This window comes from Crinia signifera, chromosome 3 (assembly GCF_055691185.1).
Source record: "Crinia signifera chromosome 3, ASM5569118v1, whole genome shotgun sequence".
NCBI lineage: Eukaryota > Metazoa > Chordata > Amphibia > Anura > Myobatrachidae > Crinia > Crinia signifera.
Window position 1 is genome coordinate 118,053,050 of NC_139219.1, and position 25,609 is coordinate 118,078,658.

Consider the following 25,609-nt stretch of genomic DNA (forward strand, 5'->3'; position numbering starts at 1 on the left):
TTTCTGATTCAGGTGAAGGCGTGGGCCATTCAGACTCTGGTCTCCGAGATTCTGGAAAAACCTCAGATATCAGTTTCCAACTTCTGAAAAATATTGTGTTTACTCTCAAGGCGATCCAGTTTGGTCGGTTCCACTCCAGAGTGTTCCAACTAGATTTACTGTCCAGGTGGTTAGGGTCGCTTCTCCAGATACACAAGAACATATTCTTGTCACATCAGGCCCGACAATCGCTCCTGGGGTAGACACATGCTCCAAACCTACTTGCAGGAAGGAGAATTGGGATTCAAGATGGATCTTCCTAACAACGGACATAGGTCTGTTAGGTTGGGGAGCGGTGACTCAGGTCAGGTCCTGTCAAGGACTATGGACATTGTGGGAATTAAAGCTCCACATCAATTTACTGGAGTTGAGAGCTGTCTGCTATGCTCTTCTGGAGGCTCACTGCCTCCTGGAACAACAGGCGATACAAGTCCAGTCGGACAATGCAACGACGGTTGCTTATGTAAACCGCCTAGGAGGTACGAAGAGCAGTGCATGCATGAGAGAAGTGTCCAAGATTTTGACTTGGACAGAAAGGCATGCAGTGGCTATCTCTGCCATTTTCATACCCGGGGTGGTCAACTGGGAGGCGGACTTTCTCAGTCGTCACGACCTTCACCCCAGGGAATGGGGATTACATCCTCAGGTGTTAGGAAGCATCGTAGATCTGTGGGGGCTCCCGCAGATAGACTTGATGGCCTCAAGGGCCAACCACAAGGTGGAAAGGTATTGCTCAGGGACAAGGGATCCTGAAGCAGAGGCGTCAGATGCTCTGACCACGCAGTGGTCATAGGAACTGGTGTACCTGTTCCCGCCCCTTCCCCCTCCTGGGTAGAGTGTTGCAGAAGATCAGACATCAAGGGGTGCAGGCTATCCTAATGGCACCGGATTGGCCCTAGAGAGCATGGTACGCAAGTCCTACAAAACATGCTGGTAGAAGAACCGTTGAGGCTGCCTCTAAGAAGAGACCTTCTGTTACAAGGCCCCTTCATCTGTCAGGACTTAGGGCGTCTACGTTTAATGGCCTGGAGGTTGAGCTTAGCTCTAAAGGATTTCATCCTCGGTCATAAACACCATGACCCGGGCCAGGAAGGCAGTGACGGCATCGCACTATCATAAGATTTGGCGAAGATATGTGTCTTGGTGCGAGCACATAAATTTCCCGCCAGCGGATGTTAAATTGGACCGCTTTCTGCATTTTTTGCAGGTGGGCCTTGATGGGGTCCTTAAAAGTTCAAGTGTCGGCCCTCTCTATCCTTTTTCAGAAAAAGTTAGCGGTTTATCCTGAAGTCCAGACCTTCTTGCAAGGAGTCTTGAGAATACAGCCTCCATTTGTAGTGCTGGCGGCACCTTGGAATCTTGATATAGTCCTGAAATACCTTCAGTCATCCTGGTTTGAACCAGTGGATACCATTAACGTGAATTATCTCACCTGGAAGACGGTGACGCTACTGGCTCTGGCTTCGGCCAGAAGAGTTTCAGAGCGCTCTATCTTGTAAAAGTCCATACCTGATTTTCCATCAGGACAGGGCGGAACTTCGGACAAGACAGCAGTCCCTGCCTAAGGTGGTTTCGGCGTTCCATATGAACCAGCGGATTGTGGTGCCTTCTTGGTCAGGACATCAAGATATCACTGAGTCACTTTATGTGGTTAGGATCTTGCAGATCTATGTTAATAGAACATCACGGGTCCGTAAGACAGAGTGTCTTTTTGTGCTGGATGACGCACACAAGAAAGGCTGCCCAGCATCGAAACAATCAATTGCTAGATGGATACGTTCCACTATACAGCAAGCATATGTGGCAGCCCATTTGACTATTCCGGCCTCTGTGAGAGCCCACTCCACTAGAGCCGTGGGCGCATCCTGGGCGGCTGCTCGGGGTGTGTCAGCATTGCAGCTATGTTGAGCTGCCACCTGGTCAGGTCAACATACCTTCGTCAAATTTTAGAAATTTGACACTGTGGCCAGGGATGATACCCAGTTTGGGCAGGCGGTGTTGCAACAGGCTCTGCACGTTCCCGCCCTTTCTGGAAGCTTTGGGACCTCCCCAAGGTTATAAGAACTCAGTACCCCATAATGAATGATAGTGAAAATAGAATTTTAATACCTACCGGTAAATCCTTTTCACTGAATCATATGGGGTACTGAGCGCCCGCCTCATTGCGGTGCTCTGATTGCACATGTTGTGATCTTGCTTTGGCCTTTTTGCTAATTGCAAGACAGTGGCGTTTGTACTCTTGTACATTTATGGTCCGTTGACCTATTAGGGAGCTTCTGAGTTTTGGTGACTAGATTGCTCCCCACATATACTTAAGAGATTATATGTTATATGTTCATATAACACAATGACGGGGTTAACGAAGTTAAGTTGAGTGTTGTTGTGTTTGTTGTGGTGTGCTGGTGTGAATCTCACCATAAATGCCCCCACAGTGTAGGTACTCCGCGGACAGAATACACTCTTCCCAGCATACTGTTTCCCAGGTGATAGGTCCAGCAATGTGGGTGCTGCAGCCGCAAATTAGCAAGTTAATGACTGTTACCTCTCCATACACAAACACATTCAGACTACTGATTGCCCATACAGACAATGAGCTGCTTCCATCCAAACACACACTTGAAGTGCAGCCTGTCTTCTCTCTCACACCCCAAACACATATTCCCCACCTTGTTGAATCTGCCGACTGTGGCAGAGCAAACAGAGTCCGAGGAGGCGGGGACTGGATGTTGTGCATTGCAATTGCAGGGGAGGAGCTGCTGAAAATAGATATGCACAATAGCAGCTCTCTCTTCCTTGCCTCCTTGACCTCCTTCCTGCATCAAGTGCACGCTGTGCTCTGTCAGTGTGACACTGCCGCTGGAGCCCTGCTCCTGTCCCCGTCAGTGCTCTCCAGCGGGGAGCGGGGCCGGGGTGTGTATGGACGGCACCCTGGCTCCACTGCTTGTGCGGTCTATAATAGTCTCCGAGGCAGCAGCAGGAATGAATGGGTGGACATGGCGGTTTACTGCCGCCGCGTCCTCCCATTCATTCCTGCTGCTGCCTCGGAGCCTATTATAGACCAGACTCAGACCGCACAAGCAGCGGGGGCACAGTCCCCGGGTCTGGACACAAGGTTCAGGGGGATGAGCTCGCTGCTGAAAGTAGATATGCACAGTCACAGTGGCAGCTTGTGTGCTGTGCTCTGTATGACACTGCCGCCGGAGCCCCCTGCTGTCTCCGTCAGGGCTCTCGAGCAGGGCCGGGCTGAGTATGGATGGCACCCCGGCCCCACTGCAGATGCGGTCTGAAAGTGTGGTATATAATAGTCTCTGAGGCAGCAACTGGAATGAATGGGCGGACATGGCGATATACTGCCGCCGGGTCCTCCCATTCATTCCTGCTGCTGCCTCGGAGCCTATTATAGACCACACTTGAAACCGCACAAGCAGCGGGGCTGGGTTGTCATCCATACATACACACGGGGAAGGGGGATAAGAAGCTGATGGGGTGGAGAGCGCATGTACCTACAGGAGGTTCTGGTCGCAGCAATTCACATCACTTCAATGTCTGCCATCTTGGTACACCAAAGTTAAGCCTAGCTAAGTACTCCCCCTGCTGGCGACACTGCGCCTGCGGATCAAGTTGAAATGCCCTATCTCTATATTGGGGGATGTTTCACTAAATTAAAAAAAACCTGTACCTATCTGGGAACCCTTAACTCCAAAAGGCACTACACTGGGACAATATCTACCTGATAAAACAAACCCCAAGTCTCAATTCTTCCTCTGACCCTAACCCTGAGTTATGCCTTCCCAAAAAAAACCTCATAGACTAATATGGGTGACAAGTTGTCATTTCTGAAGTGGCAGAAAAAAACTGACAGCTGGAAGTTTAGATCGCTCCCAATTGCTCATTTATTTAATATTTCGCCCTGAAATTTGGCATGCAGCACCGGTTGACTATTCTATGCGTACTTGCCAAATTTCAGCTCAGTACGTCCAGTCACTTTTGAGGTGTAGTCCCTCAAACACCATGCCCCCATCCGAAAAGTTCCCTATGGGAAAAATCTGATGGATTCAGCCTCAATATAAGGGCACGACCATGCCATTATTTATATATGTGTGTGTGTGTGTGTGTGTGTGTGTGTGTGTGTCCAAGGGCCAATAGCAAACAGATCAGCCGAGAGAGCACACTCCAGTATTTCAACAAAGATAAATGGTTTAATACATCACCATTACAGCATACAGTAAGTCGACGTTTTGGACTGGACACAGTCCTTTATCAAGACAGGCATCTATGCGACAAAACAGCTCAGTAGCAGTGCAGGAGGCAGTGTGGTGTGGTGTGCTGTGCCTGGACTACCATACCTGTAGTCTGTTGTTGAGCCTTCTAGTCTCCCTTAATTGTTGTAGATTAGTTTGACACAGCTGCAGATTATGTGCAGCATCAGTGACCTTTATTAGGGGCGCCCCAGGCACAGCACACCACACTTCTTCCTGCACTGCTGCTGAGCTGTTGTGTCGCATAAATGCCTGTCTTGATAAAGGACTGTGTCCAGTCCGAAACGTCGACTTACTGTATGCTGTATACTTTCCATTATGGAATACTGGGGTTCAATAGTATGGGGATAGAGATCCTCTGCAGGAGAGACAGGCACAGAAGATCTTTCAGTGTTGGTGCACTGGCTCCTCCCCTCTATCCTCCCTCCACTAGTCAGTTTAGAAAAATTCTGGGAGCTCCAGAGAGATTTTTCAACATTTTGTTTTAGTTTGTTATTTTGGGGCGCTGCTTTTAGACCTAGGCAGCAGTCCTGCTTCGAGGGTGCCAGGGGAAGGGTCAGTCACCGGCCTCTTCAGGCGCAGAGCTGCCCTGCTGCAGGACTTTGTCCTAAGAGAGGTTTCTGTCACCGCACAGCATTGCGCTGGGGCGAGCAGACCTCCAAGCTGCCGCACACCCCTGGCAGGGTCTGAAGACTTCAAGTGGTGAGTACTGGTCGGGGTCCCCCACAGGGGGTACCCCGACTTTATGTGCGGCAAGATGGCGGTGGCAGTAGCGGCGGACCTCCCGCAGGTACCGCGCGAACCCCCCATCTTTTATATATTTGCTGGCAGGTACAGATAGACACTGGACCACCAGGGCTATGGCAATGTCTGTCTGGTTTTTGCATAAAACACAGATAAGCCTTAAAACGCCAGCTTTTTAATGCGAACAGCACCAGCTCCGTTTTGGGGGCGGGGCTTAGCTCAGAGTGGGACCAGGCTCTGCTGGGCAAGACTTCCTGCTTCTTCCTGCATGCTGAGGTTGCCATTACAGCTCCTCATCGGTGGGGTGGATCTGGGATCTTTCTGCCTGCAGAGACAGCAAGTTATAGCACTAATTAACACTTACATTGTGTTTGCCTAGCATAGGAATATTGCATAGCACTTTTTTTCTGAAGAATCACTGTGTTTTACTGTGAACCAGCTCTCTCCAATCTGTGAGCTCAGGTTACAGCCCTGGTTTCCAAAGTAGCTCTGTCTACCCCACACTGGCTAGTTAAGATATTAGTCTTTGACACGCAGCCAAAGAACACTTACAAATCAGTGTGTGTGTGTGGTGTGGCTGAGTGTCCAGCTTCACAATGGTGAAGAAACTGACCTGCATGGTGTGCAGCACCAAGTTTATCCCTGCCTCAGTCACAGGCTACATGTGAACCCTGTAAGTCTCCACAGCCTAGTGGGACTACCCCTCTGGCTAGTGGTGTGCCCCCACAATATATTGGGATGTCACAGGGAGATAATGAGCCTGCATGGGCCAGCAGCATTAAAACGCTGTTAGACTCAGTCTCATCCCAGCTAGCTGCTAATACAAAGCAGACTCGGAGGGTGCAGAAGGATTTAGCCATCCTGTCAGCTAGGGTGGATATCACTTTTCCCAGCCAGTCTAGCCAGCCTCAGAAAAGGCCCTTGTCTGCTGTGCCCCTGATACAGATGAGGATGACATCCTTGATGAGGGGGAGGAGTTGCAGGATCAGGAGCCTGTACAAGAACAGGCACCAGTACATGGCCCTGAACCTCTTATCAGAGCTATTAGGGAGGTCTTAGAGCTCCCTCTGGAGGAAGTCACGGAGGGTGACTCTTTCTTTATGACACAGAAAAAGCAGTCTGTGTGTTTCCCAGAGCAGGCGGAACTAAAGGGGGTTTTAAAAAAACGCCTGGAAAAACCCTGAGAAGAGGTTCCAGCTACCAAAGAGGTTCGCAAATGCGTACCCTTTTGAACCTGCAGGTAGAAAATTGTGGGAGGAGCCTCCTCAGTTTCATGCCTTTCTACAAAGGTGTTACTACCAGTCCAGGGTGTTTCCACCCTTAAGGACGGGGCTGACAGGAGACTGGAGACCACTCTCAAGTCGATGTATACGGCTAGTGGGGCCTCTCAACGTCCCGTACTGGCCAGTTGTTGGATAGCTAAGGCCATTCACACGTGGTCCACCCAGATCCAGGAAGGTTTGCTGGGGGACATGTCGGTGGCGCAGATAGGTGAAAATCTGCATCACATTCAGGACACGGCAAAGGTCCTATGCGAGGCCCAGAAGGAATTGGGGGCCATAAATGCTCGCAACTCTGCAATGGCGGTCTCAGCCCGGAGGGCCCTGTGGCTGCGACAGTGGGTGGCGGACGTGGACTCCAAACGCAGTGTGGAGAGTATCCCCTTCTCAGGGCAGAGGCTTTTTGGGAGTGAGCTGGTTGACTGGATCTCCAAGGCTACGGCTGGTAAGTCCACTTTTCTTCCATCAGCCCCTCCTGCGCCAAAACGTCCATTTACCTTGCCTATCCATCAGTCCTTTCGAGGGACTCGGTTCCGCTCCAGGGCCAAAGGTGCGTCCAATGCCAACAGAGGTGGATGGGGTAAGTTCAGGAAAACTAACCCCTCTGGCACACAGGACCGTGCTGCCACTGCAGCTGCCTCCAAGCCGTTAGCATGACGGGATCTCCCCACCACGGGATCCTTTCGAGGTGGGGGGTCGTCTGTCGTACTTCAGCCAGGTGTGGGATGCCTCGTGCCTAGATTTCTGTGCCAGGACTCTTATTTCGCAGGGCTGTAGGCTGGAGTTCGACAGACCGCCTCCCAGAAGGTTCTTCAAGTCGTCCTTCCCTGCAGCAGCGGAGGACCGGATTCTCCTACAAGGGCAATCCAGGGACTGCTCCAGTCCAGGGTAATCCTGCCGGTTCCAGTGCAGGGGCAGGGGCACTACTCAAACCTCTCCCTGGTGCCCAAGCCAGATGGGTCAGTGAGGCCCATTCTGAACCTGAAGGATTTGAACCCGCACCTGCGGGTTTTCAAATTCAGAATGGAGTCCCTCCATTCGGTCATCGCCAGTCTCGAGCCAGGGGAGTTCCTGGCTTCCATAGACGTCAAGGACACCTATCTACACGTCCCCATTTTGCCCCCACACCAAATGTTTCTGAGGTTTGCGCTGGGAAGGGAACACTATCAGTTCTGGGCGTTGCCCTTCGGCCTGTCCACGGCTCCGCATCTTCACGAAGATCATGGCGGAGATGATGTCCCTTCTACGGCAGCATCGGGTTCCCGTACCTCGATGACCTGCTGATCAAGAAAGCAACAAAGGTAGTGATTTTGAACAAAAAAGCGCTGAGTGTGTAAACAGTGCTCTGTTCCTGGGCTTTGATTTGAAACGCGTTGAGTGTCGTTTATGGAGGATTCCCTGGTTTGCTGACAGCCGGCGGTGACGCGGTATCCCTTGTCTTTGATTCCCCTGTTCCAGACGGGTCGGTCATGGACGTTTGAAGAGGATCTGCATTTTGTTACATCTTCACCTGTAGCTGTATTTGCCACTGTGGAATCAATCCTTTGCTGTTTTAATTGTCTACAATCTGTAAGTGTGGACTTTTATTAAAAAACCCCTGTTTTAAAGGTTAATCTGCACTATCTGTTTTTCCTTTATTGTACCCCCTTGTCACATATCCTGTGAAAGGGAGGCTATCTTTACAGGTTTCACCAAAATCCTGCTAGCATCCTATTGGAAACAGTGCTGTTAAATGGTGATATAACAACCTTTGTACCATTCCTTGTATCTGGTTACACACTGAGCGCTTTTTTGTTCAAAATCACTACCATTGTTGCTTTCTATATCTGTCCTTGTGATATCTTGCTGGATGTATACCTATTTGTGGTTTTGAACATAGCTGCACAAGTGTCTTTAATCGCGCACTCAATTTAGAACTACACCTGTTTCACGTTGGACCTGCTGATCAAGGCAGGAGCCTGTTGCAGTGCTATTCAGCTGACCAGGAGGATCCTCTCGGACCACGGGTGAATTTTGAACCTGAAGAAATCATCCCTGGTCCCAAATCTAAGGATGCTGTTCCTGGGCATGATCCTGGACACAGCAGAACAGAAGGTATTCCTTCCACCGGAGAAGGTGGCTGCAATCCAGCAACTGGTGGTAGAGGTGTTGGCGGGCCCACAGGTGTCGGTTCACCTCTGCTTGAGGCTGATGGGCAAGATGGTGGCCTCCTTCGAGGCCATACAGTATGCCAGATTTCACTCAAGGACATTCCAGCTGGATATCCTGACGAAGTGGTCGGGGTGCCCCAGCCAGATGTGCAGGCTGATAACACACTCTGCCACCACAAGGCTGTCGCTCCAATGGTGGTTGGAGTCGACAAATCTACTGGCCGGCCATTCCTTTCAAATCCAGGATTGGCTTCTGTTGACCACAGATGCCAGCTTGAGAGGATGGGGGGCCGTGGTTCAGGGTGTCCATCTTCAGGGCAGATGGTCCCTGTTGGAAGCCAAGCTCCATATCAACAGGCTGGAATTGAAGGCGGTTTACTAAGCCCTGTTGAAGGCTGCTCCTCTGCTCCAGGGCAGGGCTGTGTAGGTGCAGTCCGACAATGCGACTACGGTTGCCTACATAAACAGGCCGTGCATGAGAGAAGCTGCCAGGATCATCTCTTGGGCGGAACAAATCGTTCTGGCATTGTCCGCCATATTCATACCGGGAGTGGACAACTGGGAGGCGAATTTTCTCAGCCGCCACGACCTCCATCCCGGGGAATGGGAATTACACCAGGAGGTGTTCACTGCCATTGCGGATCTGTGGGGGACTCCACAGATAGACCTCATGACCTCTCGAAGAAACCACAAGGTAACCAGGTACTGCTCTCGGACAAGGGATTATTGTGCGGAGGCAGTGGATGCACTAACTTGGCCTTGGGAATACCGGCTGGTATATCGCTTTCCCCCGTTACCACTACTGGCGAAAGTGTTAAAAAGAATAAGACCCCAAGGAGCAGAGGCAATCCTGGTGGCACCAGATTGGCCTCGGCGAGCCTGTTTCGGGGATCTTCAGGCCATGCTGGTGGAAGACCCTTGGCGTCTGCCCCTCAGAGAAGACTTTCTTCTTCAAGGGCCATTCGGTTACCAAGACTTACCTCGGCTTCGTTTAACGACCTGGAGGTTGAGCGGCAGATCCTGAGGCGCAAGGGTTTGGATTCCTCGGTCATAACAACCATGATCCAAGCCAGAAAACTGGTAACGGCCTCCCATTATCACCACATTTGGAGGAGATATGTGGCCTGGTGTGAGGGAAATGCCCTACCACCTGCGGATTTTAAACTGGGTAACTTCTTGCGGTTCCTGCAAGCAGGTTTGGACTTGGGGCTCCGGCTGGGGTCCTTAAAGGTCCAGGTATCGGCCCTGTCGGTGTTTTTTCAGAGAAAACTGACATCCTTACCTGAGGTCCAGACTTTTCTTCAGGGGGTGTTAAGAATTCAACCCCCTTTTGTGCCGCCCACTGCGCCATGGGACTTGGATGTAGTCTTATCTTTTTTGCAGTCATCTTGGTTCGATCCATTAGATCAGGCAGATTTGCGGTTTCTGACATGGAAGACTGTGGTCCTGCTGGCCTTGGCTTGGGGCCCTTCCTTGCAAGAGCCCTTACTTGATTTTTCAAGGCGACAGGGCGGAACTGAGGACTAGGCCGCAATACTTGCCTAAGGTTGTGTCGGCTTTCCATCTAAACCAACCGATTGTGGTCCCGTCCAGTTTGGCTCATCCAGAGTTTCCGGCATCCCTGGATGTTGTTCAGGCCCTGAGGGTCTTTGTGAGGCGAACCTCTAGATTCAGGAAGACGGATGGTCTGTTTGTGCTTTACGATGCACAGAAGAAGGGTGCTCCTGCATCAAAGCAGACTATTGCCCGTTGGATATGTACCACGATCCAATAAGCCTATGGGATGGCTGGATTAACTATTCCATTCTCCATTGAAGGCTCATTCGACAAAGTCTGTAGGGACTTCCTGGGCGGCTTCTCGAGGAGTCTCGGCCTTACAGTTTTGCAGAGCTGCTACTTTTTCGGGGCAGCATACGTTTGTAAAGTTCTTCAAATTTGATGCCCTGGCCAGAGAGGATTCCCAGTTCGGGCAAGCGGTGTTACAGCAGTCTCCGCACGTTCCCGCCCATTCTGATGGCTTTGGGACCTCCCCATAGTATTGAACCCCAGTATTCCATAATGGACGTTAGAGAAAATAGGATTTTAATATACCTACCAGTAAATCCTTTTCTCGTAGTCCATATGGAAAACTGGGCGCCCGCCTCAGTGCGGAATTTTCTGCTGCAGGTAATACCTTGTTTTCTTGGGCTTGTTGCCTTGTTGAACGGTTAACGTTCTTGTATTGGCTGGTTGCCTTTTTGAACGAGTGACGTTCTAATATTGGCTTGTTGCCATATATGCATATATATACAGATACGGTTTTCACCATAGGTTATTATTATAGGTTTCTTCGCCTATTTTGTTATTTTTGTGACTGTGTGCTGGTATGAATCTCTCCACATTTACTTGCTTACTCCTCATATACTTTGCTCTCCTTCGGCACAGTTTTTCATTAACTGACTAGTGGAGGGAGGATAGAGGGGCGGAGCCAGTGCACCCACACTGAAAGATCTTATGTGCCTGTCTCTCCTGCGGAGGATCTCTATCCCCATAGTATTGAACCCAGTATTCCATATGGACTACGAGAAAAGGATTTGCCGGTAGGTATATTAAAATCCTATTATCTTTGTTGAAATACTGGAGTGTGCTCTCTCGGCTGATCTGTTTGCTATTGGCCCTTGGATTTATATATGGTACACGTGTGGTACCTTAAGTGAAGCACCCCGCCATTGCTTGTTATCCTGATTGGGAGTGCAGACCCTCCTGATATGTGTATGTATGTATGTGTGTGTGTGTGTGTGTGTGTATATATATATATATATATATATATATATATATATATATATATATATATATATATATATATATATATATATATATATATATATAATTTATTTCTGTACATACGCAGACGTGAGTACATTGACACATGATTGCTCACGTACACAGTGTATTTGTATGTAGGATGGGGGTGGTTTAAACACCACCTTCAAAACTACAAATTCTGGCGCTTAGTGTAAAATTAATATAATAAATGTCTAAAAATTATGTAAAAAATGAATCTGCTGCTGCAAGTGTTTCGGTGGGATTCGTACAAAATTTTTTTAACAAGGAATGGGTTAAACATCATGCACTGCTAGATGGACACTAAAATTTAAGAGTGCACCTTGCTGAATAAAATGTACATTGGACTCACTGTACGGGTTTAAATTTTATGTAAAGAATAGCATATATTCTAACAATTCACAAATAAAATATAAATACAATATACAATACAAATGTAGCATGAAATAGCACGTTGCAAAAATACTCCATGAATCAGTCAAGACTATATAGTCAGTAGGAAGCTGGTCAGAGTTAGTATTGCATTTAATTGCCAAGCTGGTTAAATAGACAGGGTAAATGGTAATTGCCAAGCAAGCTTTGTTATACCCCTTTCACATTACAGCTAAAACACGGTATATTGCCGATTTTTTAAATGGGTGTAAAACGTTTCTAGCTGTAATGTGAAAGGTCCCGAGAGAATTTACTGGTTTTAAAATACCTGTAATTCAAAACGTGTTAAAAGCAGTGTCCTACCCGTTTCAGAGCCAATCCATTTGTAGTGTGAATGGCTCTGAAACGGTATTTACAAGTCATGAGCAGGTCACAGAGGATGATAGGCTATCTCACCAGGTACAGGCAGGAAGTAAAGAGCAGAAAGGAGACTTTTTAACCCAGTGCATACTTTGCAGGTGTTGGGATCATTTGGTCGACATGCTGGAAGGTCAACAGGTGTTTTAGGTCAACTGGATGCTGGATGAATCTCACCACACGTTATGTTACACACATTCCTTCTTCCGTTCGTTTCTTCTCCTTCGGCACAGTTTTCTATTAACTGGCTGGTTGGAGAAGCAGTATACCCAGTGTAAAGTTTTGTATGTGCCTGTCTCCTGCGGATACCCTCTTTTTCCCATCGTCATGAACGATTCCCAGTGTCCCATATGGACTCAGAGAAAAGGATTTACCGGTAGGAATTAAAATCCTATTTTGTCAATGTCTAGTTTTATGTAGGCACACCATTTGAAAGAGGGCTGATTCAAATTAAGGAACCGCGTGTTTTTTTTAAACTTACATCTTCAAAGGGGACATCTGCACATATGCATGCTGAAGTGTTTTCCTTAACGCATAACCGGTAACTTCTGGGGGGGGGGGCGCCAACTTGTTGAGGTGTACAGTGATGATGATGTTTTACGGAAATAGGTTTGGACTTTGTGCACTGCCTTTGATAATGGCAGGACATACATTTGAGTTGAGCTAAACGGGTACATCCACCACAGGCAATGCAATAAACCTGTTTCCATGACCTGATGCTATAAGTTTACACCTTAAAAAGTTGGCTATGGATTAGTCTTGTTACTCTACTTTATTTAAATCACAGTCCTATTTAGCAAATGTGTTTACCAAAAGCAATCAAAATTAAACCAGGCTGCCTGATCAATGCAATTTTGGAAAAATAAGTGTATTTTGTTAAAGTAGTCTTCCTTTTACCTTCTATTTAGTGCAAGGAGAGTCCAGTTGTGCTAGTGTTGTGTCTTCAGTACCCTGCCAGGTTGAACCACAGCAATATGAATTACAGTTTTCACGGTTGCGCAGTTTTCTTTTGGGTAAGTGATTTATTGAATTTAAGCAAATGCACAATGTTTTTCTTTGCATGTATGTTTTTAAATTTTCTGCTTCATGAGAGATATCTAAACCTATTTAAAAAAATCAGGTTAATTAACATTCTGTTCTCCCCTGTGTTTAATGAAGTGTGTTTTTTTTTGTTTTGTGTTTGTGTATTTTAATCAAATATGTAGACCATAAATATCTGATATGTAGTGCCTGAATTCTGAACAAAACCCCAATTTCATCTTTATCATGCCCAATCAGGTCTACCCAAACTGACTTTGCAGGCTACTTTATCTCCTGATAAAACTAAAACTAAAATTAAGGTGTTATAAAAAAAAAAAATCTGTTTAGGAATGTATGCATTATATGAAAATAAAACAACCATGCAACATATGTTTGAAACACTGTACCTTTTTATTGTAGATGTGCAGTAGTGTTACTTATCCCTTCCACACCCTGTGTGACAGCCATGGATCATCATGTCCCCATGTTTGCACAATCGCCTTTCATGGGTTGATGTAATTTCTCCGTTCTTCTTCTTTCCCGTTCTCTTTTTCTTATCACTCTCACAATAATCTTTTTTTAAAATGTTTAAAATTACCTTTTATAATAAAGGAAACCTAGCGAACCATAAATTATGGTCCCTCCGTTATTAATAAATCCTTTTGGACCCCACATGTATTATGCGGTCTTTGCCTGCCCAGGCAGGAGATTTCCCAGTGTGTACTAATGTAGAACAATGTGTCAATTAGGAGATCTTTTACTTTAAAATAACCTATCCAGTTACAGATTGAAATTTCTCCATTCACATGTATTCACCATATACAATGTATCATTCAGTTGCAGCATCTGTAATTTAAGTGTAAGAATATGCATATAGATAGCCTGCATATGACAATACGACATACTAACCAGGTGTGAACCGATACTCCCACCTGATTTACAAGTCATGCATATTCATGAGTGGAACAGTACCAATCACGCCAAGGCATGTGAGCAGCGCTAAGAAAGGGGTGACACACACTGAAAGGTACAATGTATAAATTTTACTGAATAAAATTAAACCAATATCACATCGCAATATAAATCACAATATAAAAACAATTAAAGGTACCATGTAAAACAGGTTCTTCACATCACAAGAGAAAAGTGGGTGTATTTGTATAAGTCCAGATTGGACAGTAGATGGTGGGGTGGGGTAGGGGGGAGGATAACCAACAATCACAGGTAAGTGCACTTTACCAAATGGTGAGAGGTCTGGATGTCCACTGAGTGAATATTGAAGTCCTCACAGTGGTATACGGTTTATGAACAGTTATCAGTCGGTCGGCTTCCGATTGAGTGGGTGCCCCTCATATATTGGATGATAACTGGAGGGGGAGGGGTGGATTACCCCAAAAGATTCCAAGGAGCGGTGTCCGCCGAACACGACCAGAGGTGAATGGAGTGGTGGTATCGGTTCACTTGACAGTGTCCTCCTTTGGTGGCAAGCTGGAATTATGCCGCTGAATGCTTGGGAGGAACCGTATCCACCAGGCAAGGTGGGAGAGGGTTGGTTGGGAGGAGGAAGGATAGGCTGGGTAAATCCGTGGGTGATATTACACCTGAAGCAAGTGGGTCCAATCTGGATGGTGAAGCCCACACTTGGAGTACTTGGAGTGAAGAACCAGCACTCCATCTGACGCGTTTCACTGCCAACTGCAGCTTTATCAAAGGTGTCTAGGAGTGAATGAGGTATGGGTATATATACCTTCCCTAATGGGCCAATAATCAACATGTGTGTGTGCACCAAACATCAGCATAATTAGGCACAACATACATAAAATCAAATAAGCTACATATTACTAGGAGACAGACGTACTTTATTACTTGCATAATGTACAATAATACTAGAAATTAGCTAAAAAAACAGAAAGACATATTATAATGTGTAGATCAATAAGGTCACGTGACCGAGTTCAATAGCATTAAAATAATGTATGACACAAAAATTGATCTGAGAACGATATATAGAAGAGAGGTCAGTGATTATAGCACATCCATAGTATAAATATCAAAATAATACATGGGCTAACTAAGAAATTATAAATATAATTCATCGACTGGAACGCAAATGCGTTCCAAATGACGTTATGTAATTACTTCCGCCATCATACCGGAAGTAATCGGTAGACGGCGGGGATTATAGTAAATGGTGCAAGCATGCATCAGGAAGAAGTTCCCTGCCGCACACTGGTTACCTGTGCGAAGGTTCCGAGTCCCAACTAATCAGGAGTAGAAGGGTACTACAGTGATTGGACTCCGGGATGGTCACATGACCCGTCCCGGATGTATCTATGTTTGACACTAGAAGAGCTCGAATGACTGTTTAGTGGGAATATTAACCATGATTGGTTGCACGGCCGATCACGTGACCACATGAGTCCAATAACAAAGAAGTATGGTACATTCCGAGTGGTAATATTATACACAGTTGGATCGTCATATAACACAGATTCCTATCATTTATGGAAAACATTAGTAAAGTATTTGTATTATGTATAAAACAAGTTATATTTTAATCCAATTCGTAATAAAAGAGACTATGATTAGGGGGGACAGTCAGAGGATATTTGATGCTACCTCGCAATAAACTCATTAGAAACTGGATGGTAGGAGCTATATACATATATGTAACGTGTGTGTGTGTGTGTGTGTGTGTATATGTATATGTATATATATATATATATGTGTGTGTGTGTGTATATATAGGCAAGACACATAAAAAAAAAACATATAAGGGATTTATGAAAAAATATATTGTATAGCAAGATATATATATATATATATATATATATATATATATATATATATATATATATATATATATATAAATAAATTAGTTTTGAATTAGCAATTGCCAAGCACTTTATATAGAAAACAAAGGGTACTCTTATTTCATTAAATGGTGTCCCTATAGAATAGGGTATCAGGGATAAATCAAGTGGTACCGTATAATTGATGGGGGCACCAGAACAAAGGGACAACATAATACATGAAGAGAGGAACGAGAAAGAAACTTAAAGCACAATATTTAATTCCATAGCTTCGTTAAGGCCTTTTGGAAAGAGGCAGTCCATCTTGAATGTCCAAAAGATTTCCTGCCTACACAGGGTGCGGAATCTATCGCCACCTCTTTTCGTTGGGGGTATGTGTTCAAGGCCAATCAGTGAAAGGTCCTTTGGATCCTTATTATGACACTCAGAAAAGTGCCGGGATACACTGTGCAATAGGGAACCTTTGAGAATATTCCTTCGATGTTCGAGGAAGCGGGTCCTCAGGGGACGTGTAGTACGGCCCACATATCTTAAGTCACAGGTACATTTTAGTAAATATATGGTAAATGGTGTATTACAATTAATGAAACCACGGACCTTCATAGTGTCCAGGGATGTATTCACCACCAAGGTTTTATTTGAAATGTAATTGCAGGTGATGCACTGTGTTCTGCCACACCTGTAACAGCCTAATGGTTTGGCCGGTAACCAATTAGTAGTTACTTTTTTTATCTCGGGAGTCGCGGAGACAGCTGGGGGCGAGAAGATTCTTCAAAGATTTATTCTTACGAAAAATGAAGGAAGGACGTGAGGGTAATATGTCTCTCAACAATGGATCTTGCTTAAGAATGAAGTGATTTTTATTAATGATTCTCCGTATAGCTACATAATCCTTATTAAAGGTGGAGATAAAATAAATTTTATTAGGAATGTCAGTAAGGTTTCCAAGGTTTTTACTTGGGGGCCTGTTACACAAGAGTGTCCCTGTCTCTCTCTCTGCTCACTTCATAAGCCCCTTTCACTAATTGTTCGGGATACCCGCAGTCCTGAAGTGCTTTCATAAGGTGTACAGCTTGTTGGTCAAATGTTTCCAACTGAGAACAATTGCGTCTTAGTCGTAACATCTGTCCCCTGGGGATGTTTTTAATCCAGGGGGGATAATGGGCGCTTTTGAAGTTTAGATATGAGTTGGTATTAACAGTTTTTTGATAATTGCTGGTATGGATCTGTCTGTCAATAGCATGAAGAGTGATATCTAAAAAATTCATTGTGAAAGGTGCGTGTGTGTGTGTGTGTGTGTGTGTGTGTGTGTGAATTTCAAATTAAAAAGATTTGAATTAAGGTGAGACACAAAAGAAGTGATAGAAGTGATATCCCCATCCAAAATGAAAATAAGGTCATCTATATAACGGCCATAGAGTATCAGATTTGCGCCAAAGATGGAATCCCAAATAAGTTGATCCTCAACCTCACTCATGTAGAGGTTGGCATAACTAGGCGCGAATCTGGTCCCCATGGCCGTCCCCATCACCTGTAGGTAAAATGTGTCCTGGAACAGAAAATAATTGTGTTTGAGGATAAAGGAAATAGAGTCAGTGATAAATTGACATAATTCCACCGTCGGATCACCATCATCCCTAAGTCTTTTTTGAATTGTTTGTACCCCCAATTCATGGGGTATATTGGAATAGAGGCTCTCCACGTCGAGTGTTAAGAAGTGGTAAGAGTCCTTCCATTGGATGTTTTTAATTAATTGAAGAAAATGGTCAGTGTCTTTGATGTGTGTTCTGAGGGTGGACACCCGTAGCTGTAAATAAGAATCGACAAACTGTGAAAGATTAGACTTAAGAGAGTGAACCCCCAAGATAATTGGGCGACCAGGTGGTGAAGTGAGGTGTTTATGAATTTTGGGGAGGTGATAAAAAATAGGAGTGGAGGGGTGCGGGTTGAACAAAAAATGATATTCATCTTTTGAGATAACAGATTCCAGAACTGCTTTATCCAAAAGTCCCTTAAGTTCCAAAATGAATGGCTGTGTGGGGTTATTAAGGAGTTCCACATAAAATGTGGTATTAGAGAGTTGTCTGAGGGCCTCACTGACATAATCCATACAGTCCTGAATAACAATTCCTCCACCCTTGTCGGCCTCCCTGAAGATAATAGATGTGTCCTCAGTGAGGCCGACAAGGGCCTTCCTTTCCCAGGCATTGAGATTGTCTCTAAAACTATGTTTGATTTTATTGGGACCTTTACAGTTTTTGGAGGAACACAGCTGTTTAAAATCCTCAAGTGTTGTTTTGTAAAAAGTTTCAATACTTGTACCTTTTGCTTTTATAGGATAAAAATCTGATTTCCGTTTTAGTTTGGACTTATCAATATCAAAGATTTTTTGGGGGGAGTTATTACTCTCTGTCCAAAGTTCAGCCATAATATAAAGACTGGTTTGATCCCCACTGTTAAGTAGAATGGGGGATGATAGGTCCTCATTTTTTGGGGGATCTCTGGGAAAAGAAGTATCTCTGTCTACAGAGAGTACGTATGTAGCGATTTAATTCAATAAATAAATTGAAAATGTTAGCTTCAGTGGAGGGTGAAAATTTTAAGCCTTTCCCCAGTAGGTTAACTTCTGTTTTACGGAGTTCCCTCGAGGATATGTTAAATATATTGGAGGGAGGTGATTTAGCTAATTTTAGTTTCTTATATTGGGTCTTCTGTCCTCCTCTAGTTCCTCTATGCTTGATAGTCTCCTTCTTTTGGGGGTCCCCTCCCCCTGGTGTCTCCCGACTCCCAATTTTGGCCGGATCCTAAAAAATGGTGATAATTGTCCGAATTGGGTCCTTTGTTATTTTTTATTGTTGGTTTATAGTTATTATTTGGTCTAGCCCCCAGTGGTTGGTAGTTAGATTCAGAATATTTAGATTGATAGTTTCTAGTATTGGATATGGGAGTATGTGTGCCATTATTCTCACAAACACTCCTTCCTCTATATTTGGGGGAATCATAAACTTTAAAGTCCCTTATTTTCTCTGACTGTTTTCTGTTCTCATTAAACCTGGATCTGCTGTTATAATTATTAGTCCTACCTTGATTTTGTTTGTTTAAGACGATAATTTCTCACATTATTTGTTTGATAGTCATCCAAATCCCTATGGAATTTTTTACATTTAGTATCAATAACTTCTTGTTCAAACTTAATTAATCTTTCTATAATACGGGTATCTTTCCACTACCTCCCCATGGCAGCTACTAATGGGTTAAGTCCCAGAGGTAGTCTATTGGAAAGGAGACAAAAAAGAGAACACTGGCCCCTATATAAGCTCCTCCCCTACAGGTCAGAGTGTCTTTTTTCCTTTCCAGGGTAGTGGAAGCAAGGCTTACCCTGAGCTGCCGAGCTCTCTCCACGGCCTGGTGCTGTTGGGGACAGGCTACAGTTAGAGAGGTAACCTGCTGTCAAGTGCAGTAAGGGTACCTGAGTCTGCTGGGTGCTGCCGGAGGAAAAAACGTGGAGCCGCTGGAAGCGGTGCAGGCGTTGGCGGCAACTTGCTGTCAGCGTGGAGGCGCCCGACGGGCGCAGAAGCCAGCGTCTATGTCCGGTCGGCGTCTGACGTCAGTGGGCGGCCGGCCGGACGGGACGTCATCAGACGCGGACCGGATGGGACGTCATCAGACGCGGACGGCATGCGTGTGCGTCACTAGGACGCTGGAAATGTATATAAGCCGTTGAAATTCAAATAGCATGGCGGACCTAGGAGGATTCTGACAGGAAGCGTGCGTTCCCCGCTGTGCGCAGTGTGAGAAATCCAATGAAACCCAGCAGACCGGTAAGACTCCGGAGATGGCTGTTAGCCGGAGGAGTGCAATTATGCTCATATACTGATGTGTGTTTTTCTTCTAGCTAAAGGCTACTAAGCAAGGAGACGGCATAATGCAGGAAGAGAAAAGGCAAAGTCTCAGGGTAAGCTAGGGAGGCAAAGGATGTGATCTGGGTACTATTTTTTATGCTGATGGTAATTATGGTGTGTGTGAATTTTTAGATCAGACACCAGCAAAAAGGATTCTGATGGAGTGAGGCATAAGAAACACCACCCAGCTAAATGTTCTCTGTGTGACCAAGTTTTACCGGAAGAATGCATAGGCTCAACTTGTGAGGCGTGTAAGATGGCCCAAAGGGGATCTTTTCCGCCGTTGACAGAGCTAGTGAGCTTGTTAAAAACTGTGCTAGCAGACACATTTGTTGCCAAGCCTGACAAAGGAAAGAAATCAGCAAAGAGGGGCAGAGCAGTGATTTCTGATGGCTCTGATGATTCAGCAGAGGGAACTTCTACGAAGGATGATGATTTGGAGGAGGGGGAAGTTGAGCAGGATAAAACAGTCGGACTTCAATCCGGCTTTAATTGAGAATCTTCTAGCACTGATCCACAAGTCTCTCAATATTGAAGAGACGAAAGAAGAGGAGAAGCTACAGGATCAAATTTTTAGAGATAAGAAGAAAAAAATCAAAACCTTTTCCCTCTCTAAAACCCTCAAGGAGCTGGTTGAGGAAGAGTGGCAACATCCTGACAAAAAGGTAGCAGTACCTTTGAAAATTGCAAAAATGTATCCGTTGATGCGGATCAAGTTAAGTATTGGGATGAATCTCCCAAAGTAGATTCAGCCGTCGCAAGGATCTCCAGAAAGACAACATTGCCTCTGGAAGATGCAAACATTTTTAGGGATGCAATGGAGAGGAAAATTGAGGTTAACCTCAGAAAACAGCATGTGACGGCAGGAGCAGTGATGAAGGCATCGTCCAGCAATGGCGATCACCTCGAGGGTGCTGCGTTCTTGGTGCCAAGATCTAGAGTCAGATACATTGGATGGAATAAGGAGGTCAGAGCTGATAAAGATAATGCAAAACATCCAGGTGGGCGTCGAATTTCTCTGTGATGCTTCCTTGGATGTGGTGAAATTGGCAGCCAGGACCAGTGCTACGGCGAATGTAGCAAGACGAGCCCTGTGGCTTAAACCTTGGGCGGCGGACACTTAATCTAAACAAAAGTTGATAGCCTTGCCGTTTCAGGGACAGTATTTGTTCGGGGCGAAGCTGGACGATATTATTACAAAACTGTCAGGAGGAAAATCGGTTTGGTTGCCACAAGATAGAGGGAAAAGAGGTTTTTCGGGTAAACCTTTTAGATATCAGCAGGTGGAAGTAAAAGAGGCAAGAACCTACAGGCCGGGAAGGAGCTATAGGAGATCCTGGGCAGCAAACAGAAGTTTTTTTCGTGGCCAAAGAGGAAGAGATGGGAGATATCAGTCTAGACAATTCAGCCAATGACGCCAGGATGACAGTTGGGGGCAGATTGCTCGAATACGGGCAAATCTGGTCCCAATCTGTCAAAGACAGATGGGTACTGGACATTGTAAATTACGGATACAAGATCAAGTTTGTAAAATACCCGGGGTCTTGGAAGACAGAATCTCCTATCCCAAGAGACCCAGAGGAAAGGGTCGCTCTGTTCACAAGTTTAGACAATATGATTCAGCAGAAGGTGGTAGAAAGGGTACCGAAAGGTCAAGAAGGTCATGGTTGACAGTCAAGATTTTTCATGGTCAGGAAGCCAACCGGAGGTTTCAGAACAATCCTAGACTTGAGAAAGCTAAATGCATACGTAAGAGTAAAGAAGTTCAAAATGGAATCTCTAAGGGCGATTCTACCGGATGTAAAAAGGGGAGCTTTTCTGACTACCATAGATCTTCAAGACGCTTATTTGCATGTCCCAATATTCCAAGGCCATCACAAGTTTCTAAGATTCTGTATAAGAGGAGTAGTGTATCAATTTGTCACTCTGCCATTCGGGCTGGCCACCTCGCCCAGGACGTTCACAAAGGTGTTGGTGGTATTAATCACCAACCTAAGACAGCAGGGCATACCTGTATGGCCATACTTGGACGACATCTTAATTATGGCTCATACAAAGGAACAATCGGAAGATTACACAAGAAGAGTAATGCAATACCTAGGAGCTCATGGATGGTTAATAAACCTGAAGAAAAGTCAGGTGAATCAGTCAAGAAAGGTGAAATACTTGGGAGTGTCTATAGACAGTGTCAATGACGATAAAATTGACAGACGACAGGAGAAGGAAACTGATCAAAGAAGTGGACAAACTGCAAATCAAAAAGAGGGCATCTTCGGCGGAGTTCATGAAGGTCCTAGGAATCATTTCAGCAGCACTGGATACGGTCCAGTGGGGGAGATTTCACATGCGGGCCCTGCAGAGTTGCTTCCTCACACAATGGGACGGAGATGGAAAAAACAAGGAGCAATCCATTATACTGTCAAGAGGAGCAAGGCAAGACCTGAAATGGTGGTCTCTCGCCCAAAGATTAAATCAAGGAAAGATGTTTGCAGTGAAGCAACAAGTGGTAGTGACCACGGATGCCAGCCAATCAGGTTGGGGAGCAGTATGTGGCGATCACCTGGTTCAAGGTGTCTGGTCGAAAGAAATAAGCAAGAAACATTCAAACCTAAGAGAGCTAAGGGCAGTTTTTATGGCGTGCCAACATCTGCAAGATTGGTTAGTTGGAGAAGACGTAGTCATAAGGTCAGACAATCAATCGGTGGTCTCCTATATCAACAAACAGGGAGGCACGAGGAGCAGCGATCTGATGTTGGAAGTGTCAAAAATCGTGGCCTGGGCGGAAGGTCGAGTAAACAGTCTGGTAGCAGTGTCTGTGGCAGGCAAAGACAACTGGCAAGCCGACAGTCTCAGCAGACACGAGCTGAAGCCAGGAGAATGGGAATTGGCACCAGAAATATTTCAGGAGCTGGTGCATATGTGGGGATTACCCAAAATAGACTTGATGGCCACGGGGAAAAACGCCAAAGTGAGGAGGTTTTTCTCGAGGTATTGGGAACCGCAGGCGGATGTGCTCACGGTCAAATGGGAAAAAACTCTGGTATATGCATTTCCCCCGTTCCCCATGATAGCAAAATTACTGAACAAAATTCAAAAGGAAAAAGCAACAGTTATAGCAGTGCTGCCATTCTGGCCGAGACGGGCCTGGTTCCTCAAGTTATTGGAGATGAAGGTGGAGGGTCCTTGGATGTTGCCCAATCGGAAGGACCTCATAGGCCAGAATGGAGTATGGCAGAGTCAACCACGGAGCTGGACATTAGCGGCATGGTTACTGAAACCCAACTGCTAGTGAGAAGAGGCTTCTCAGGAAAAGTGGTTGGGACTCTTCTTAAAGCAAGGAAGAATTCAACATCCAAGGCTTATCATAGAGTATGGAGGAAATATGTCGCCTTCTGCAAGGCAAGTAAAAAGCCATCAAAAGACCTGCCGACAGTTATGGAGTTCCTGCAGGCAGGTTTAGACAGGAACCTTTCGACTAGTTCTATTAAGGTGCAGATTTCGGCATTATCAGCAATGCTGGACTGGAAACTGGCTGATGATAGGTTTATAAGGAGGTTTGTGCAAGCGGCAAAACGTATTAGACCAGCATTTCATAACCCGTTACCACCGTGGGACTTGAACCTGGTGCTTAATGCATTGGTAGATTCACCGTTTGAACCTCTTCATGAAGTATCATTGAAGTGGCTCACAGTTAAAGTGGCATTCCTGGTAGCCATCACCTCGGCTAGGAGAGTGTCAGAGATGCAGGCTCTGTGGATAAAACAACCGTTTTTGAATTTTTTTGAAGAAAAAGTAGTGCTAAGGACTAATCCCCAGTTTTTACCAAAAATGGTCTCAGCATTCCACATCAATCAGGAGATCGTACTTCCGTCATTCTGTGCGAATCCTACTAATTCCAAGGAAGAAAGGCTACACAAGTTGGATGTGGTGAGAGCTCTTAAGTTGTACCTAGAAAGAACTAAGGACTGTAGGAAGACAGAGAGATTGTTTATTCTTACAGAAGGAAAAAATAAAGGTATGGGGGCAAGTAAAGCAACCCTTTCTAGATGGATCAAAACAGCAATTATCGAAGCCTATAGAGTTAGAGGCCAGCAGCCTCCAGTAGGTCTTAAAGCTCATTCTACAAGAGCCATGTCAGCATCTTGGGCAGAGAGGGAATCTGCTTCCTTGGAGGAACTATGCAAGGCAGCGTGCTGGGCCTCAGTCCATACATTCACGAAACATTATAGGGTTGATGTGGCAGCTTCTTCGGACGCAAAGTTCGGCAGGAAAGTCCTAAGTGCTGTTGTGTAAAAAATAAAAAAAATAAAAACAAAACAAACAACAAAAAATATATAGAATATGCATATTTTGCTTTTTTCTGGATAAGGTGAGGTAACCAGTATTATTTCAGCCCACCCAGTGACTTGAACTGCTTGGGTATTACCCATTAGTGGCTGCCATGGGGAGGTAGAGCAAAGTACGGATTATTACCTGTTAATATGCTTTCCTCTACTCCACCATGGCAGCATAGTTCCCATCCCGTATGTTTAAATATTATTATGCTGTGTAACAAGACACTGTGACCTGTAGGGGAGGAGCTTATATAGGGGCCAGTGTTCTCTTTTTTGTCTCCTTTCCAAAAGACTACCCTCTGGGACTTAACCCATTAGTGGCTGCCATGGTGGAGTAGAGGAAAGCATATTAACAGGTAATAATCCGTACTTTCTCCTTAAATTCATTGGTATGTTTAAAGGTGTCCAACTTGGTCTTTATACTCTCTATTTCCAGTTCTAACTCTTTAGTCTTCTTGACCCTGTATTCAATTACCAAATTCATCAATAAAAATGAACAGTCGTCAAGGATCAAGTCCCATTTATTCTGGTACTCAGAGCCCTCCTGGAAGATTTATGGAGACGTAGCCCACGTGGTAGCATTTTTTTCTCCATATATTTTTAAAGGTTGGTGCTATCCAACCACTGTTTTGTCTCGTCTCTCAGTAAATCCTCCAGCTTCTCAAAGAGGGCCATTGTTTCACCATCATTATTCTCAATATTGACCTCATGGGGCTGATCCCATTTAGAAATGTACGTCTGTCTCCTACTAAGTCTATCATTAAAAGTGGAAAAACAACTCATGTCAGCAGCCTGATGGACTACACAAAAAGGAGAAAGCTTGCCACCAAAGGAGGACACTCAAGTGAACCGATACCACCACTCCATTCACCTCTGGTCGTCTTCGGCGGACACCACTCCTTGGAATCTTTTGGGGTAATCCACCCCTCCAGTTATCATCCAATATATGAGGGGCACCCACTCAAGCGGATGCCGACCGACTGATAACAACTGTTCATAAACCGTATACCACTGTGAGGACTTCAATATTCACTCAGTGGACATCCAGACCTCTCACCATTTGGTAAAGTGCACTTACCTGTGATTGTTGGTTATCCTCCCCCCTACCCCACCCCACCACCACCATCTACTGTCCAATCTGGACTTGTGCAAATACACCCACTTTTCTCTTGTGATATGAAGAACCTGTTTTACATGGTACCTTTAATTGTTTTTATATTGTGATTTATATTGTGATGTAATATTTGTTTAATTTTATTCAGTAAATTTTATACATTGTACCTTTCAGTGTGTGTCACCCCTTTCTGCCTTGGCGTGATTGGTATTGTTGCATTCTTTTCAGGTGGGGACTGACTATCCCCCCATTGAGCAGCAGCTAACCCATAGAAAAACACATCCTGTCAAGCGCCTGATTTTTTCCTTGGATTTAATCCTTGGAAATTTCTTTCTCCATATT

General features: G+C 45.3%; 1 protein-coding gene across 8 annotated transcripts in view; it reads left to right on the forward strand.

Moving 5' to 3' along the window:
* The window catches only part of TAF5L (TATA-box binding protein associated factor 5 like), a 315,508-nt gene that overhangs the window by 45,609 nt on the left and 244,290 nt on the right, over nucleotides 1-25,609 (forward strand). For all 8 annotated transcript variants that reach the window (XM_083176418.1, XM_083176416.1, XM_083176415.1 and 5 more), the window contains one exon: nucleotides 12,993-13,097. In XM_083176418.1, coding sequence (XP_083032544.1) covers nucleotides 12,993-13,097 — 105 coding nt within the window. Of the gene's footprint in view, nucleotides 1-12,992; nucleotides 13,098-25,609 lie in introns of those variants that run through there.